The 17,170-nt window shown below is 48.6% G+C and overlaps 1 protein-coding gene across 1 annotated transcript in view; it reads right to left on the reverse strand.

Annotated features, from left to right (window-relative positions):
* Positions 1–1,736: 1,736 nt before the first annotated feature.
* GLOD5 (glyoxalase domain containing 5) overlaps positions 1,737–17,170 on the reverse strand; it is a 25,533-nt gene continuing 10,099 nt past the window's right edge. The window contains exon 5 of the mRNA XM_027836810.1: positions 1,737–1,808. Coding sequence (XP_027692611.1) covers positions 1,743–1,808 — 66 coding nt within the window. The 3' untranslated portion in view covers positions 1,737–1,742. The remainder of the gene's footprint in view (positions 1,809–17,170) is intronic.

A 17,170-nucleotide genomic window follows, 5' to 3' on the forward strand; every position in this document is an offset into this window, starting at 1 on the left:
GTCAGATACACTTCACAGCTGTGAGCAGCAAACCCCTCCCCACTGCCCACTGGGAAAAGGGAGAAGACCAGGCCTGTCAAACCCAGAGGGGCCAGACAGAAACAGCAAAAAAACCACAGGAGAAGAAGAAAGCAAGCTGTCGGGTCCTATCGTGACGATGTCGTCACTGATAGAGAAAGCGTTCTGCGGTCGTTTCCTGCAGAATATCTTCTTTATAACACAGGATATGTTCTCAAGATGTGGGAGGGACAAAAGACAGCCCTGTTCCGAGACCAGAATGATCTTAGGTATTTAGGTGAAATACGGAACCGGGAACACGCATTTTATCAGATGCAGGTGAGGGGCTGAGCCAGGCTGAGCAGAAGGACATCACACAGCCATCGTATTGGCAGGGGCCCGTCACCCCCAGCCAGGCTGGGATGGGGTTGGAGGGGAGGGGCCAGGACACTCAATGGGGATGGTTTGTCAGGACCCAGAGCCAGCCTCCCCCCTAGCACCCCCTGGAAGCGGTGGGAGAGTGGAGAAGAGGGGCTGTCTGTCTGCAGGGATCCCATTGGTGGCAGGCCCCTCCCATCCCCTCCCCCCACCCCACACACCCTGTGGAAGGCTGCCTTAGGGCACTGGAGCATCTCTGCTTGAATGAGGGGGCCCTGGTGTGGAGTGGTAACATTCGATTAGCCCCCTCCCGTCTACCCCTTTGGCACAGAGAAGGAGGGACTGGTTGGTGAGAACCCCTTATCTAGGGCTCAGGCCTTTCGGAAATGGAGGCGAGATCTGGGCGCCCCCTTCTCCAGGACAGGGAGCACTACCCACCTTCCCTGCTATCTCTCAGAAGCCTGTGATTGGAACTCTGGGAGCCAGCCATGGTCTTGTCTTGCCTTGTTTGGAATGGAAACTTCTCGATGTCTGAGACGGGCTGTGGAGTGGGAAGAATGGACAGAGCACCTGTGGTCCGAGCCCCTGGCGTTTCCCATGGAGTTGCTTTTCCTCTGGAGGCCTAAAGTGATGATTCCTGTCCGGATACTCCCCCACCCCCACCCCATTTGGAGGAACAAGGATGCCAGAGATGATTATTCTCATGTCTGGACAACTAGTCAGCGTAGCGTAGCGGGCAGGCGGGTGGGCAGGGCTCCTTCTGTCTCCCTGCCTAGATCCCAATTATACCATGTGACATTTTCTGAGCCCTTTCCAGACATGAGCCTGTAAGGAAGGGCTTATTCTGAGAGGTTAAGGGACTTACCCAGGCTAACCCAGCTTGTATGGAGGTATAATTGTCAGAGGCCACATTTGAGCCTCAGCCTTCTGGACTCCAGCCCACAAACCCCAAGACATTTGCACCTTTGGATCAAATAATCAGCGTGCATTTATTAAGCATCTACTACTGTGAGCCTGGAGGGGCAGCTAGGTGATGCTGCACAGGATAGAGGACTGGGTCTGGAGTCAGGAAGACCTGAGTTCCAGTCTGCCCTCAGACACTGGCTAGCTCTGTGACCCTGGGCAAGTCACTTCACCCTGCTTGCCTCAGTTTCCTCATCTGTAATATGAGCTGGAGAAGGAAATGGCAAACCCCTCCATTATCTTTGCCAAGAAAATCCCAGATGGGGTCACCGAGAGTCAGACACAGCTGAACAACACACAACACGTACTCTGGGCCAAGCACTGCACTCAAGCCCTGGGAATCCAAAGGCACAGGCTCAGTACTCAGGGAGCTTCCATTCCATCCAGAGAGAACAGGTCTGCATCTAAGGCTGGGAGGTTTCCTCAAAGAGGCCATCCAGGGGGCAGCTCCTACATGGTAGCAAATGGTCCTGTAGAGCAAAGAGAGCTAAATTACTTGCCCAGGGTCCCACAGCCAGTGTGTTTCAGAGGCAAGACTCAAACCCTGGGCTTCCTGGCTCTAAAGTCAGCTGGCTCCCCACTATTCCACACTGCCTCTGTACATACAGATTAAATACAAAATAAACATAAGGCAGTTTGGGAAGGACAATGCTAGCAGCTGAGGGGCTCAGGAAAGGTTTCATGCAAAAGCTGGTATACCTGAAAGAAATAATGTGCATTCCAAGGGTAAGGGGCAGCCTGAGTGCAAAGGTGTGGAGGTGGGACATGGGACACAGCAGGCAGGGGAGGGAGTGGGGAGAGAAGGGAATGAGGCTGTGAAGGGAGGCCAGAGAAGACACCACAGAAGAGTTTATAGTTAATCAGAGGTAATAAGAAGCCCGTGGAATTTGTTAAGTGAGTCAAATGTGGGCTTTAGGAAAACTGATTTGCTAGTCATCCAGAGGATGGGTTGGAGAAGGAAATAGGGAAAGACTAGAGGCAAGGAGACAATGAGGAGGCCATTGCTGTAGTCTCGGCAAGAGGTGACCAGGCAATAGGGCTGGGAGTACAGAGGAGGGGACAGATGGGATAGGTGTTAAGAAAGTAAAAAAAAAGCAACAACAGTAATCAGAGAAGTTGGTGGGGAGGGGCTGGGGAAGAGTGAGATGTCCTTCACACAATGAGTTTAAGATGTTTTGGGGACACCCAGTTTATTTTTTTTTTTTTTTGGCTAGGCAATGGGGTTAAGTGACTTGCCCAGGGTCACACAGCTAGTGTCTGAGGCCGCATTTGAACTCAGGTCCTCCTGACTCCAGGGCCAGTGCTCTATCCACTGCAGCGCCCCCTAGCTGCCCTAGGACATCCAGTTTAGACTGTCCAATGGTTACTTGGCAATGTGGGGCCAGAGGTCAGGAGAAACGTGAGGCCAGAATAGATATATCTGGATATATGTGGACATCATCTGCATAGAAAGGATAGTTAAACCCATGGGAACTGATTAGGTCATCAAGATAGAGAAAGAAATGAGGTCCCAAGACAGAGACTAGGAGATAGGAATGATGGGTCATTAATGAGGACTTGAGAAGGAGTGATCAGATAGGTAGGAAGACAGAGAAGAGAAAGTGTCCAGGAAGAAGAGTGGGCAGTGATGTCAAATACTACAGAAAGACCATGAAGGATGAAAGAGGTAGGATAGATGGAGAGAGGAGAGAGAGAGAGAGAGAGAGAGAGAGATGGATGGCTAGATGGTTAGAGATAGATGGTAGGGAGACTGATATAGACATATAGAGGGATAAATGGATGGATGGATGATAGGGATGAATGGATATAGACAGATGGATAGATAGTTGGATGGATGATAGAGACAGACAGGTAGATGGACAGATATGGATGGATGTCTCAAGAGATAGACAGATGGATAGATAGATAAAGACAGAGATAGACAGATGGATATAGACAGACTGATAGATGGACAGATAGGTGAGAGATGGAAATAGATCTATTAATACACATCTCTCTCTACATTTAGTTTTTACAAGGGGCCAGTTGCTGGGAGGACTAGGGCCAATGGGCAGAAGATCCATTAGAAGGAAAAGTGCCTCAGGAAGTAGTGAGTTCCCTCCCACTCACTGGAGGCCTGGAGGCAGGCAGACACGGGATTCTTCTCCTTCCTGCCAGGCCATCACTTCTGGTTGTCTGTCATGGCTCGACTCACTTAAGAAGGTCACAGCGTTAGATCTGGAAGGGACCTTCGAAGTCACTGAGGTCAACTACATAATTTTTCAGATGAGGAAACTGAGGCCCAGGGGAATTCTATGACTTACCCAAAGTCATGCAGGTAGTAAGTGGCAGAGTCTAGGTTTGAACTCAGACCTTCTGATTCCAGTTTCAGGCTCTTTCTGCCACACACATCTAAACCACAACCTCTGCCTTGGGTGACTAAGTACCATCCATCCTGCCAGCCCACCCAAGGGTCAGCCCATTCAAGAGTGAGTCAAAGGAAAAGCCACATTAGCAGAGTGGGGAGAACAAAGGGTTGGGCTTAAATCTGGGCTGACACTTACTAGCAATGTGATTCTGGGCACATGGGCCTCAGTTGCTTCACCTGGAAAATGAGTATAATACTGTTCGTACCATGTGCCAAGCAGCAGGATATGAATGAAGTGAGGGCTATGTGAGGCAAGAAAGATGCTCTGTAACTGTCCTGAGTGTGGGCCTGACTCTCCTGGCAGAGCTCAAAGGCCTGCAGGGTATTCCAGGAAGTTGATTTTAGAGTTGCCCAAAGTGTCTTTCACAGGCCAAGGTCAGTGATGCTGCAGGGAAGGCAGCCACAGTCTGCCACAGGGACACCAGGAAGCCCTTCGGCAGGGTTGATGGCGGGTCACGGCAGAGGCATTTATGGAAGGCTACAGGCAGACCTCTCCTGGGCTCTGAAGGCCCCAAAGGGGCCTTTACCAGCTCTAGATCTAGAATGTTCCCAGGTACTCAAATGGCTGATGGGAACATGGTCCTCTTTTCCTCTTGGCATTTCTATGTTTCCCTCACCAAAAAATGGCCTTTGAGGCAGCTGGGGGATGCTGCTGGCCACAGAGTGCTGGGCCTGGAATCAGAAACACCTGAGTTCAAATCCAGTCTCACTTATGATCTGGGTGACCCTGAACAAGTCACTTAACCTCTGTTTGCCTCAGTTTCTTCATCTGTAAAATAGAGGTAATAATAACAGCACCTATCTTTCAGGGTTGCTTCAAGGATCAACTAAGATCATATTTGTAAAGCACTTAGCACGGCGCCTGGCACAGAACAGGTACTTAATAAACGCCTGCCCCATTCCCTCCCTGCTCCCCAGGGTGTTCGTGAGGCTCAAGGGAGACCCAGAAGCACACAGAGGTAGGTCTGCCTCCCCTCCCAGCGCTGGAGGAAGGTCAGCTCTTATTAATGCCCATTGTTATTGGCCACTCCAAGAAGCCTCTCCCAAGGTCCCTCCTCACTGTATGTAAAGGGAACATGTGTATCCACCTATCTCAATGTCGCAAGCCAAGTCCCCGTCCCCCCAGTAAAGCCCCTTGAAGATACCAGGCTGGTTTTCATTGATTCTTTGTACCCCCAGTGCTGAGCACAGTGCCTTGGCACATGCCTTATTCATTCATATGCTTATGAATGAATGAATGAATGAATGAATGAATGAATGAATGAATGGAGGAGACCTCCTTCGCTCATTTAGGTTATAGATCCAAGAGTCTGCTCTCCCCTGTTCAAAACTGATCCCAGAGCCTTCAGTCACTGCATCTTCCCTTGACCCATCTGCTCTCCTGAGAGATGGCTAGAACTCGCTGGGGCATCCTTGGCTTTCCTAAGCTATTGCCCATGGTGAAGGTTTGGACCAAATCCTGAAACAAAAAATCATCTGCAGAATTCAGAGAACTGTGGGAAGATTTGTGGGAACTGATGCAGGGTCTTATATGAAGGTCCAGGAGCTCAACACACAGTGGCTGCAGCAGCTGAAACCTTCCCTGTGTGTGTGTTATCACCCTCATTAGAACAGGAGCAAGGATGGCCTGGCTTAGCCCAGGTGATTGGCACAGCAAATGCTTCATTCATTCATTCATTCCCCAGTGACCCCAATTCCCAGCAATACCCAGTTTTTCTTTTGACTGACTTACAGACTTTGTGCAAAGTGATTTTAATGTGCATAACATTTCCTCTTACAAGGATAGAAAACTCTTGCCCCAAGCTGGCCAGGTTCCAAATGCAATTTAAAAAGAAGAGGAAAGCATTTTGTCCCAGAGGTTGTGTAAGGGCAGGCATTTATTAAGTACCTACTCTGAAAAAAGAATCCCAGGAGAAGCTAGAGGCTCATGGGAGGGAGCATCCAGGCTGTGCTCCTAGCAGCCTTGGGCAAATCATTCAACCGACCTCTCTGGACCTCGTCCTCAGTTTCCCCCTCAGTAAAATAAGGACCTGGATAACCCCAAGGGTCCTTTGTAGCTCTCAACCAGCTCCTGTTACAGAAGAGGCCCCAAGAGGGCTAGCGACAGGGCTTGAGGGCACCTAGCCCAGCAGGAGCACACGTCATGTCTTCAGGTAGTGCCTGAGGTCTGTCTGCCTCTTCCACCATCACGAAGTGGCTGAGCTGCCCTAATCTTTGCTAACACCTCTCCTGGTTTGTTGATCTTCTGCTGGCTTCCCCTAAGAAAAGATTGCTCACTGCCGTCCCACACAGGACTGGGCAGCTCAAGCACAGAGGGCCCAACCAGAGCCTTAAAGATCAGCCGCAGATGACTCCCAGACCGCTCTTCCCAACTGCACTACAGTGGCTCACTACAGATCTTTTCTGCGGTGGAAAGGACATCTCCTCCCACCCCCGTCTACCCTGCAAGGCCAGCCTCTGCGATATTTCAGCTTTTTCTCCCTTTGCTCCCGTCTTCTGCAGGTGAAGTTGGGGAATGTCCACCAGGCTCTGCTTTCATCTGGGGCAGATCGTGGAGCGACGATAGGGGCTAGAGCGGGGCCCTCTTGAAGGGGCTGCAGGGAGAAGTTTCCACCTTTGAGCTCCCAAAGCCCCCAGCCATCTGGGCAGGGAACAACCTCAACCACCAGACAACTGGAGCCCACACCAGGATTTCTTTTTTTTTTTTTGCTTAGGCAGTTGGGGTTGAGTGACTTGCCCAGGGTCACACAGCTAGTAAGTGTCAAGTGTTTGGTCTGAGGCCGCATTTGAACTCAGGTCCTCCTGACTTCAGGGCTCTATCCACAGCGCCACCTAGCTGCCCCCCACACCTGGATTTCTCCTCAACTCTCTCCCTTTCCTTTGTGGAGCCCAGCTGCCCCATGCCCTGTGCCCTGTGGCCTATGCCATTTTTTGGTGAGGGAAACATAGAAATGCCAAGAGGAAAAGAGGACCATGTTCCCATCAGCCATTTGAGTACCTGGGAACATTCTAGATCTATGGACCCTCCCTTTGGGGCCTTCAGAGCCCAGGAGAGGTCTGCCTGTAGCCTTCCATAAATACCTCTGCCGTGACCCGCCATCAACCCTGCCGAAGGGCTTCCTGGTGTCCCTGTGGCAGACTGTGGCTGCCTTCCCTGCAGCATCACTGACCTTGGCCAGTGAAAGACACTTTCAGCTCCCAAACTCTAGGAGCCTGTGGCTCTATGATTTCTCTTAGAGGACCCTCCCCACCAGAAGAGCTTCTCTCCCCCCCAAATAGTGAGGTAATGACATCAGAAGTAGCTAAAATCCTCCAAGGCAGTACCTTAATTCCCTGGGAAGAGGAATCCTGAGACAAAGAGGGAAGGAGGGAGGGAGGGAAGTTCTGGTGCAGCTGGACTTCTAGAGAAAGTCCACACACCCACTACCCTCATTTTCCACTGACAACATTTACCAGCTCTCACTTAACCTTCCATTTCTCAAAGATGCTTTTGATTTTCTTTGGTCTAAGTGGGCTCCCTGGTTAAAAAAAAAAAAAAAGTCAGGTGAGGATGCCCCATCAGCCACTCAGCTAGATGCCCTGAGAACAGGAGCTGTCCCAACGACAGCTCCAACGACCTTCCCATCCATTCACTATACAGACATTACCCAGAAGCACCCCCACACCAGGGACTTCCCTCCACAAATGCCTCTCTGACGGTGGCCTTTATTTCCCCAGAAGAGTGAGTGGGGCAGAAAAGCAAGACTGAGGAGAAAAACAATGATGGTGTCATGCCAACATCTCTACAGGAAAGCAAACTTCTATCTTTGAAAAACTACATGAATGAAACAGAGAGAGAATTGATGGACAGCATTTATAATTTGTTTTTAAAACTAGAAAAATGGACCAATATACCAACATCAAATAAGCACCAGAAAACCCTTGAAAATTAGAGCAACCAAGAATATGGGAAGCAAAAGACAAATTATAGAAACAAACCCACGTGATCAAGAGCAAAGGTAATCAGGTTACCCAAATACAAAGTCAACAAGGCAAAATCCCAAGAGAGACACAGAGAGACAGAGAGAGACAAAGAGAGACAGACAGAGACAGAGACAGAGACAGAAAGAGAGACAGAGAGAGACAGAGATGGGGGGGGAGGTCCAAAGCAATCTCCCAACCCACTGCAGTCACTGCCCCTGGCCTTTTCCTCTTTGCCTCCCCTCCCCTCTCCCCCGACTTTGGGCCTGGCTTCGGGACTCCCCCCTCCCCCTTCTGCACAGCCCACTGGGCCTCTGGAGACTTCTGCCTCTGACCTGAGAACACTGGATACTCCTACTTTGGGGCTCCACTGGAATCACTCTTTCTGCTCCACCTTCAAGGAGTATAGGGAGGCTGTAAGACCCCACCTTCTTCCTCATGCGAAAATCGAAACAACGTTGGCCCCTGGGGCACCTCTCTCATTTGCCAAGATCAACCAACAGTGGATCTATGGTGACCTCTGGTTCTTGTCTCTGGACTTATTGCCTTGAACTCTTTGAGAGCAACTTCTCCTCCTGGAACCTTTTCCTCACTTTCCTTGACTTTCCCTCTTCACTATGTTAATTCGCTATCCAGTCAGAGAAAAGATGCAGCCTCTCTCTGTCCATTGACTTCTTCCCCTCCACCAAAGAAGGGACATACTCATGTCTGCTCTAGACAAAAGAGGGACCAAAAAGCTTCCTCTCAACTCTTACTCTCTTACTGTATTGTTCCACTTCTCTCCTTCTTTCCTTTGCCCAATTTGGAGAAAGGATAGTTCAGATGATGACCTACTGATTAACAAATCCCACTACCTCTCCTCAGTCCCCATCTTTCTTGGGCCCTTTGTCCTTGAGGATGACACTAATAACAATAATAACTGTCATTGATACAGTGCTCTACAAAGGCAAAATGCTTTCTGAATTCAGACCGTAGGACAATCAGGTAGGAAAAACAACAGATGAGGAAGCAAAGGCTTGAGCCTTTGCTCAAGGAGCATGAAGTGACTTGTCCAAGGTCACACAGATAGAATCTTCTGACTCTAAGTCAACCCCTTGCAATCTATCTCCTGTCCCAAGATCACCAATGACCTCCAAACTGACCGATGTAATGTTCATCTCGGAACTTTTCCAGTTCTCCTCCTACTTCTCTGTCCTTATTCCTCATTCTTCTGTCTCTTCCAACCTCCATTACTGCCCAGCATAGTGCCTTACACAGTATAGGCACTCAAGCAATGTTTGATGAATTGGATGGATGCATGGATGGATGGCTGGGTGCATGGCTAGATGGATGGGTGCATGGATGGATGGGTGCATGGATGGATGGACTGGATGGCACTGGTAATGTAGTTAGATTCAAGAGCTCTTGATTTGGGTTCCAACTCTACCAAAGATTCACTCATGTGCCAGGTACAGGGGCACGACTCATTTCCTTTTCTAGTTTTCTCCAGTACTAATGGCAGTTGAGTGAATATGGAGGAGTGAGGATGAGGGAAGAGACCCAATGACATCTTTACCAGGACGTCAGATGCCACACATTGTTGCAACCTTGGCCAGAAGGCAATGGAGTTCTTAGGGGCATGTGAGTAGCTGTCAAAAGGTGAATGAGGCTAGAGCCCTGGAAGGATACATAAAAGGTACATAAAAGAACTATGGCATGTTTTGGGGTTTCTTTGGCAAGGCTACCAATTCATCACCAAGTTATCCTCTCTCATCTTTCCCCAAGACCCCTGGAGCTTCCAATGATCCGAAATATGGAGGCACATTCCAGGAATGTAGGAGGTGATTCACCACTGGGCCTAGCCCAGGCCACATCATCAGTAAGGGTGGCATGAGCAGAAGATGATCCTAAAGAGGAACTCACTCTCTCTCTCCCTAAATGCTCCCCTCTTCCAACTTTCCCAATTTCTGTCAAAGGGGTAACCATCTTTTCAGTCTCCCAGGTCATAACATTATCCTCCAATCCTCCTCCTCCTTTACTCCCCACACCGATCACTTTGGACATGATGAGTTTAATATGTCTATGGGACATCGAGTTTAAGATATCCAATAGATAGTTGGAAATTCAGAACTGGTCATCAGCAGAGAGGTTAGGGCTGTGAGAGTAGATTTAAGAATCATCAAAGTCATGGGGGTTGATGAGATCAGCAAAGAAAATAGTATAGAGGGAGAATAGAAGAGAAGAAGACCTAGGAAAGAGCCTTGGGGGATAGCCATGGTTAGCAGACATGACCAGGATAAAGATCCAGCAAAAGAAACTAAGGAGCAGGTCAGACAGGTGGGGGAAGCTTAGGTCATGAAAACCTAGAGAGAAACAGGTATCAGGGAAAAGAGAGTGATCGACAGTGTCAAAGGCTGCAGAAAGGTCAAGAAAGATGAGGGATGAGGAGAGGCCATTGCAATGGGCAACTACGATCACTAGTGACTACGGAGAGAGTGAGTTTAGTGGAATGAGATGGGAAGTCAGACTGCCGAAAATAAAGAAGGGGGGACTCGGAGGCACCAGTTATCAAACAACTTCCTGAGAAGTGTGGCCACAAAAGGGAGGAGACGTAAGGGACAATAGCTAGTGGGGATAAAGGATCAGGCGAGTGCATGTGGAGGATGGGGGAGACATGAACAGGCACGTTTGTAGGCAGTAGAGGGAGCCAGCAAAGAGGGAGTGACTCAAGATTAGTGAGAGTGAGGGGACGACAGAGGGGACAGTCTGCTTGAGAGGACACAGTAGAACGGGATCACTCGTGCATGGAGAGGGGTTGGCCACCTCTTCATGGGAGACAGGACTGAAGGAGGAGACGGTGACTGAGGAGAGATGAGAAGAGGGGACTCTTGGGGAATGGCTTCAATTTTGTCAGTAAACTCTCAGCTGAGAGGACAGGGTGAGGGGGGGAGATAAAAAGGTTTGTAAAAGATGCTGTGGTGAGCGGGATCATGAACTGATTGTTGTTCGGTCACGTCTGACTCTTCGGGACCCTGGGGACACAGAGACAAAAGCAAAACTTCGCCTGCTCTCAAAGATCCTGGTCTTGAAAATCCAACATGTACATACGAGTTATTCAGAATTGCGAATGAAATGCCCTTTGGCAGAGGAGGAGCGCAGGAACTGGGCTTCGCCAGAAGATGGGCTCCTCACTTCTCCCAAACTCCACGTGTTCAGTTGGTCTAGACTTCTGGAGTGAGTGAAGGGAAGCTGGGAACAGATAAGGTGGGAAATGCCAACTCGGGGGCCTTCAAGTACAAAACAGGAAAGCTTTGATTGGATCCAACTGGGATTAAGGGTTGACTGGATTTTACTGAGTAGGGGGTGACAAGGTCAGAGTAGCCAGCGAATGCTCCACTGGCAGAGACTTCAAGAGCTTGTCGGGGAACGACTTTGTGGAGCCTTCTCTTTTCCCCATCACAACTTTTAACCCTTTCTTTGCCTGAGCTTTCCTTGAGCTGGCAGCTGGTAATGTAACCCATAGAGTGCTGGCCCAGAAGTCAGGAAGACCTGAATTCAAATCCAGCCTCAAACACTTACTGGCTGTGTGACCTCAGGCAAATAATTTAACCACTATCTGCCTCAGTTTCCTCAACTATAAAATAATAGCACCTACCTCGTGATGATTGTATAGATTAAATGAGATTAAATTTGTATAGCACTTAGTGCTGGATACACAGTAGGTGCTTGATACATGCTTATTTTCTTCTTTTCTTCCTTTTGTATCTTCTATTACCTGCCTTTGCCTCAATCTTCTGAACATGCCTTTTTAAAATTTTAGGTTGTTTGGTGTTGTCTGTGTACATCCACATCGATCTCTTCTGGTAGCTTTTTTCCTCATCAGAATCATTTCCCTTTGTATCCTCAGAATTTCATTTTTGAGTATCTCCCAATCCTCCTGGACTGACTTCTCTGTATGAATTTAGTCTACCTCTTTTTCCTCTGAATCCCCAAATCTGGGGTGCACGTCAGGCTGTGCACGCCTTCCCTCTGCTTTTCTAACAAAGATTCTCAGAAGGAGTGCCCCTCCAACGTCTCCAGGATTTCCACACTGTTGATAAGAATCAGAACCAGAATAGAATTTCCCCTGGTTGGTGCCTCCCCCTCTTGAAGGATGAAATTATCACTGAGGAAATTCAAGAAGTTCTAACAGGGATCCATTTCACCAGCTCCTTTTCTGGCCAGTATTCCAATGACAAAATCAAACCTGTTTCTCCTTCCATTGGTATTCATTCAAATGCTCTCCATCTCTCAGATTCCTAGAGTTCCTCACATGACGATACCTGCTTAATATATAATGCTACTCGGTCCCAACCCCTTTATTCTATTTCTTTTGAATAAGCTACATCCATCCAGAGGCAAACTCTAGCCTAGGTTGGATCCCACCAAGTCTCAAGTGATATATATCTAGGATGTCAACTGTCTATCTTGCATTTTGCCCAACTTTGTTTGGGTGTTTGTGTCTGAACACTTGAGGTCATGGTTTTTATCACTGGCTCCTTTCTTCACTTATGTCCTATGCATTTCTAGTGTTTTCACTATTCTTCTCCTTTTGGGGAAAGTTTTGTGGCTGTGCTTTGTTTTGGGATTGCAAACATTTCCAGATCACTCCCACTATGTGAGAGCTCTCGGATAACTAAGAAAACAAGTAAGTAAAACTACCAATAGTGACCTCGTGTGCAAATCCAGGCAACATTCCACATCTGCAGAATTCCCCGCCTCTTAGTTTGTTAAATGAACAGAAATCAGTTTTCTCTTCCTCCCACCCCCCATCCCCTTGAAAAAAAAAAGAAAAAGAAAAAAGAAATGTCATAACAAATATGGATAGTCGAGCAAACCAAATTCCCTCAATGGCTACATTCACACACACACACACACACACACACACACACACACACACAGCACAGCACATATGACACATATGGCACACATGTGTATAAACGACACACTTATACAGTGTGAGAAATCTACATACACGTGACATACAGGAATACACATGACACACATGCATATGCAGACGTGTGTGCATGCACACACACCTCATTTGGTCCCCTATAGCTGTAAGCTCTTTTTTTTAGAATACTGTTATTGTCCCACTTGTCTTTCTACTCACAGCATTTGCTGGGCCTTCTCCTACACTGTACGGTGTCATCCTTTTGCAGTTTAAGTCTCTTTTGATTAGATTTGCAAGGCACCTGGCAAATGTGTTCTTCCCAGCTTAAGGTTCCAGCCAAAATCCCCCTTAATGCTAAAAAGATGTTTCAAACATCACAGATGAGTGAGAATGACATTATAAACACGAGCAGATTGGCATAAGTCTCAAAGAGCCACCATGGCCTCCATTTTTTACTCAAGTAATAAAAACAATGCTAATTAAAATCGTCCTTAAGGAAAATGTTTCAACCTCATAGCATTTGGTTAGGACAAAAGCAAAGAAGGTCTCCTCACATTGAGACTGGCCTTAAAGCCAAGGTGATGAATGATCATCAGAACTGATGCTGCTCCAGCTTCACCAGTCCCAGGAGATACTTTCCAGGTCTGGCTACTTATAGCTTCACAATAAACCTGTGAAGTAGCTTCCACAGGTATTATTATTACCCCCATTTTACAGATGAGGAAACTGAGACTGGAAAACGGTGAATGGCTCACTCTGGCGACACAGCTAGGAAGGGTCAGAAGTGGGATTTGAACCCAGGTCTTTGTGACTTGAAACCCAGCCCTGTATCTGCTATGACACACTAAGGAGGGTGGGTTCTGTGTCCTTGAATTTTGTTCTGCTTGTGTGACCTTCTGGATGCTGCTGGCCCTCATCCAGATGGCTCCAAAGGCCCTTCCAGTTTCTGCATCCTGTCCTTGCTAACACACTGAGCCCCAGGTTGGCCACAAGAGCCCTGTGAGGCTGGCTGAAGCCCACCATCACATCACATACTGAACTTCCAAGACGAAGCTGATGTGAAAGGATCCTGGAGAATCAGCCCATGTCCTTGAGACTGCTCAGCCCCCAGCCAGAGGCTTGGGTTCACTTCTGGATCGTAAGAAGGACATTGGTGGCAGGAGAGTATCCAGAGGAGGCGGCCAGGAGGGTGAAGGCCCTGGAACCCACGTCATGGGAGGCCATAGAGCTGGAAGGGACCTCGAAGGACATCAACTCCTCCCCCCCACACACACACACAGGTACACACATTTGACAGGGGAGGAAACTGAGGCAGCCTAGAGAGAAAGGGGCTTGACCGGACTTCTACAGCTAGTGTCAGCGACAAGATCTGAACCCAGGCCCTGCCACTCTCGATGCAACAGTGTCTCTGCCCCATCACACTGCCTCACATGTGGAACCAGATAAATGTTTGTTAAATGGTGTTGAAAATGAGGATTGTTCGAAGGACCTGGGGGCCTTTAGCCTGGAAGAGAGCAGGCTCAGCTTAGCGCCCTGATGGCTAGCTCCAATACCAGAAGGGCAGTCCTGTGGCTGAGGGCTTACGCACCAGAGGGCAGAATCAGGGCTAGCCAAGGAGGGCAAGTGACCAGAGGGCAGACTGAGGCAGGACCCCCCATGCCTGAGTGGAAGGGGCCAGGTCACACATGCTGGAGGTGGGGTGGGGCTTGAGGAGAGAAGGCTCGAGATCCACTTTGTCACCATGGGGATTCTCAGGTGGGGCCCGGGTAGCTGGGGGAGCAGGCGTCTGAGGCTTCTGAAAGCTCTGACCTCAGGCAGCCTCTGGCTTCATTCTGGTCACTGCTATTTGCTAAGGGGCTGTCCTCCTGGGCCACGCCCTATGTGCCGTGTGCCAGGAGTCCCCCAGATTGGCACCAGCTCCTAAGGAAACACTTCCTTCTTTGTGCCCCCTCGTCTAAGTCCCTCAGAGTAGAGGGTCATTATAACATCATCATCTCATAAGGATCTCTGAATGTAAGACCTAGCCAGGACCTCAGTAGACACCAAAGGGATCCCCATCAGGACACCCTGGACAAGTGGTTGTCCAGTCTCTCCCACCTTCCTAGGTGCCCTGCCTCATGCCTGGCTGGCACATTTGTCCTAACCTCCAGACTCAATCTGCCTGTGCTGGCTGCTGGTTCTGCCCTCTGGGCTCAAGCAGAACCAAAGGACTCCATCTTCTCTGCCACAGCCCTTCCCATGCCTGAAGCCACTCCTCATGTGCATAGCAAACCTGACTGAGGAAGCCCACAGCTATGAGCAGCTCCCAAGGTAGAGCTCTTTCCACGTGGCCTTGGCTAGAGCCCTCTGACATTTTGCCTTCTGTTCCCCTTAGTGTTAGAGATAAAAATATCTCCCAATAGCCTCCTTAGAAAGCTCTTATGAAATTGGATCCCTAACCTTTATCCTCCTTCATGTATCTAGGGAGGAGATGCCTTCTGACAGAAGGGGAGGGGAGGAGAGGGATGGAGAAGAGAGGGGAGGGGAGGGGAGGGGAGGGGAGGGGAGGGGAGGGGGAGGATGAACAAAGTAGGATCTTACAGCATTGCAGTGCTCCACCAGATGCTCACAGCTATTTGCAGGGTCACTTGAAACTGAAATATACTCTCACTGTCCAGTGTGAAGGCATCTTTGAAGGCCAACAGCATTTGCATACCAGGACTGTTCTTCCCACTGAAAAACTTCACTTAGCCCCCCACACCAGCTTCCCTGCCAGGAATAACTTGGTGGAGGTCAGCTGGTCTGGCTGAACCCTGCTTCTCCCTAACGGGTGGTGTTTCATGTCAAACTGTGGCTGACAGGGTCCCACCAGAAGTGAAGGGGCCAGAGCAGAACTCCAAGCCCTTACACAGGGGCAAAGTTGGTAAGGGAATGCCAGCTGATCCTGTGAGCCTTTGGAAAATCATATCTGACTGCTATTGTGCAGTCACAGCTGCCATAGGTACTGAGCCTTTCAATCTCAAGAGATTTCAAAAGTGTTAATCACTCACCTCCCAGTAAGCAATGAAAGTTTGAACCTCTCCATCTTACTGGTGGGAATACTGAGGCCCTTCTGAGGGGGCAGGTCCCGTGTGTGACTAGGGGCCTCACAGAGAAGAGCAGAAACTGGAAGCTTTACCACTGGTCAGATTTTACAAAGTTCTTCCCTCATTACACCCTGTGACAGATGAGGGAACTGAGGCTTGTCCAGTGGTCACAGGATCACATCTGGAGGGGCCAAGGCCACACAGATACTAAAGAACAGAACCAGAATTCAAACCCAAGTCCTCTGACTCCAAAGCCAGTCTTCTTTCTGCTCTCCCACATTTGAGGTCTCCCTTGTGGCTAGGACAGTGTCAGGGGGCTGTTGTTCAGAACAGGCTGAGACATGTGGAGGAATTAAGGGCATGGAGTATGATATTCCGGAGGGCAAAGGAGATGGGACTACAACCAAGAATCACCTACCCAGCAGAACTGAGTATAATCCTTCAGGGGAAAAAATGCTCATTCAATGAAATAGGGGACTTTCAAGCATTCCTGAGGAAAAGACCAGAGCTGGATAGAAAATTTGACCTTCAAATACAAGACTCAAGTGAAACATGGAAGAGGTAAACAGGAAAGAGAAATCATAAGAGACTTATTAAGGCTGAACTGTTTACATTCCTGCAGGGAAAGATGATATTTGTAACTCATGAGTCCTTTGTCAGTATTAGGGTAGTGGGAGGGAAAAAAATTATATGTATGTATGGATAGATAGATAGATGAAGGGCACAGGGTGAGTTGAAGATGCAGGGGTGATATCTGGAAAATAAAATTAAGGGGTGAGAAGGGATTATACTGGGAGAAGGAGAAAGGGAGAAGTAGAATGGGGTAAATTATCTCACATGAAACAGACAAGAAAAGGCTTTTACAGTGGAGGGGAAATAGAGGAAGGTGAGAGGGAATCTTATTGTCATAGGATTTGGCTTAAGGAGGGAATAACATACACAGTGGGGTATGGAAATCTATCTTACCCTATAGGAAAATAAGGGGGGAAGGGGACAAGAGAGCAGGGGGATGATAGAGGGGAGGGCAGATTGGGGGAGGGGATAATCAGAAGCAAACACTTCTGAGGAGGGACAGAGTCAAAAGAAAGAATAGAATAAATGGGGGGGGTGGGATAGGATGAAGGGAAATAGACTCAGTTTTTCACAACATGGCTACTATGGAAGTGTTTTGCATGACTACACATCTATAACCTGTATGGAGATGCTTGCCTTTTCAATGAGGGTGGGTGGGGAGGGAGGAAGGGAGAAAATTTGTGATCTAAAGTTTTAAAAACACATGTTAAAAAATAGGGGAAGGTGAGAGGGAATGAGTGAATCTTATTGTCATAGGATTTGGCTTAAGGAGGGAATAACATACACAATAGGGTATGGAAATCTATCTTACCCTATAGGAAAATAAGGGGGGAAGGGGACAAGAGAGCAGGGGGATGATAGAGGGGAGGGCAGATTGGGGGAGGGGATAATCAGAAGCAAACACTTCTGAGGAGG

The sequence above is a fragment of the Vombatus ursinus genome, unplaced genomic scaffold (genome assembly GCF_900497805.2).
Source record: "Vombatus ursinus unplaced genomic scaffold, bare-nosed wombat genome assembly UNPS02014819.1, whole genome shotgun sequence".
Taxonomy (NCBI): domain Eukaryota; kingdom Metazoa; phylum Chordata; class Mammalia; order Diprotodontia; family Vombatidae; genus Vombatus; species Vombatus ursinus.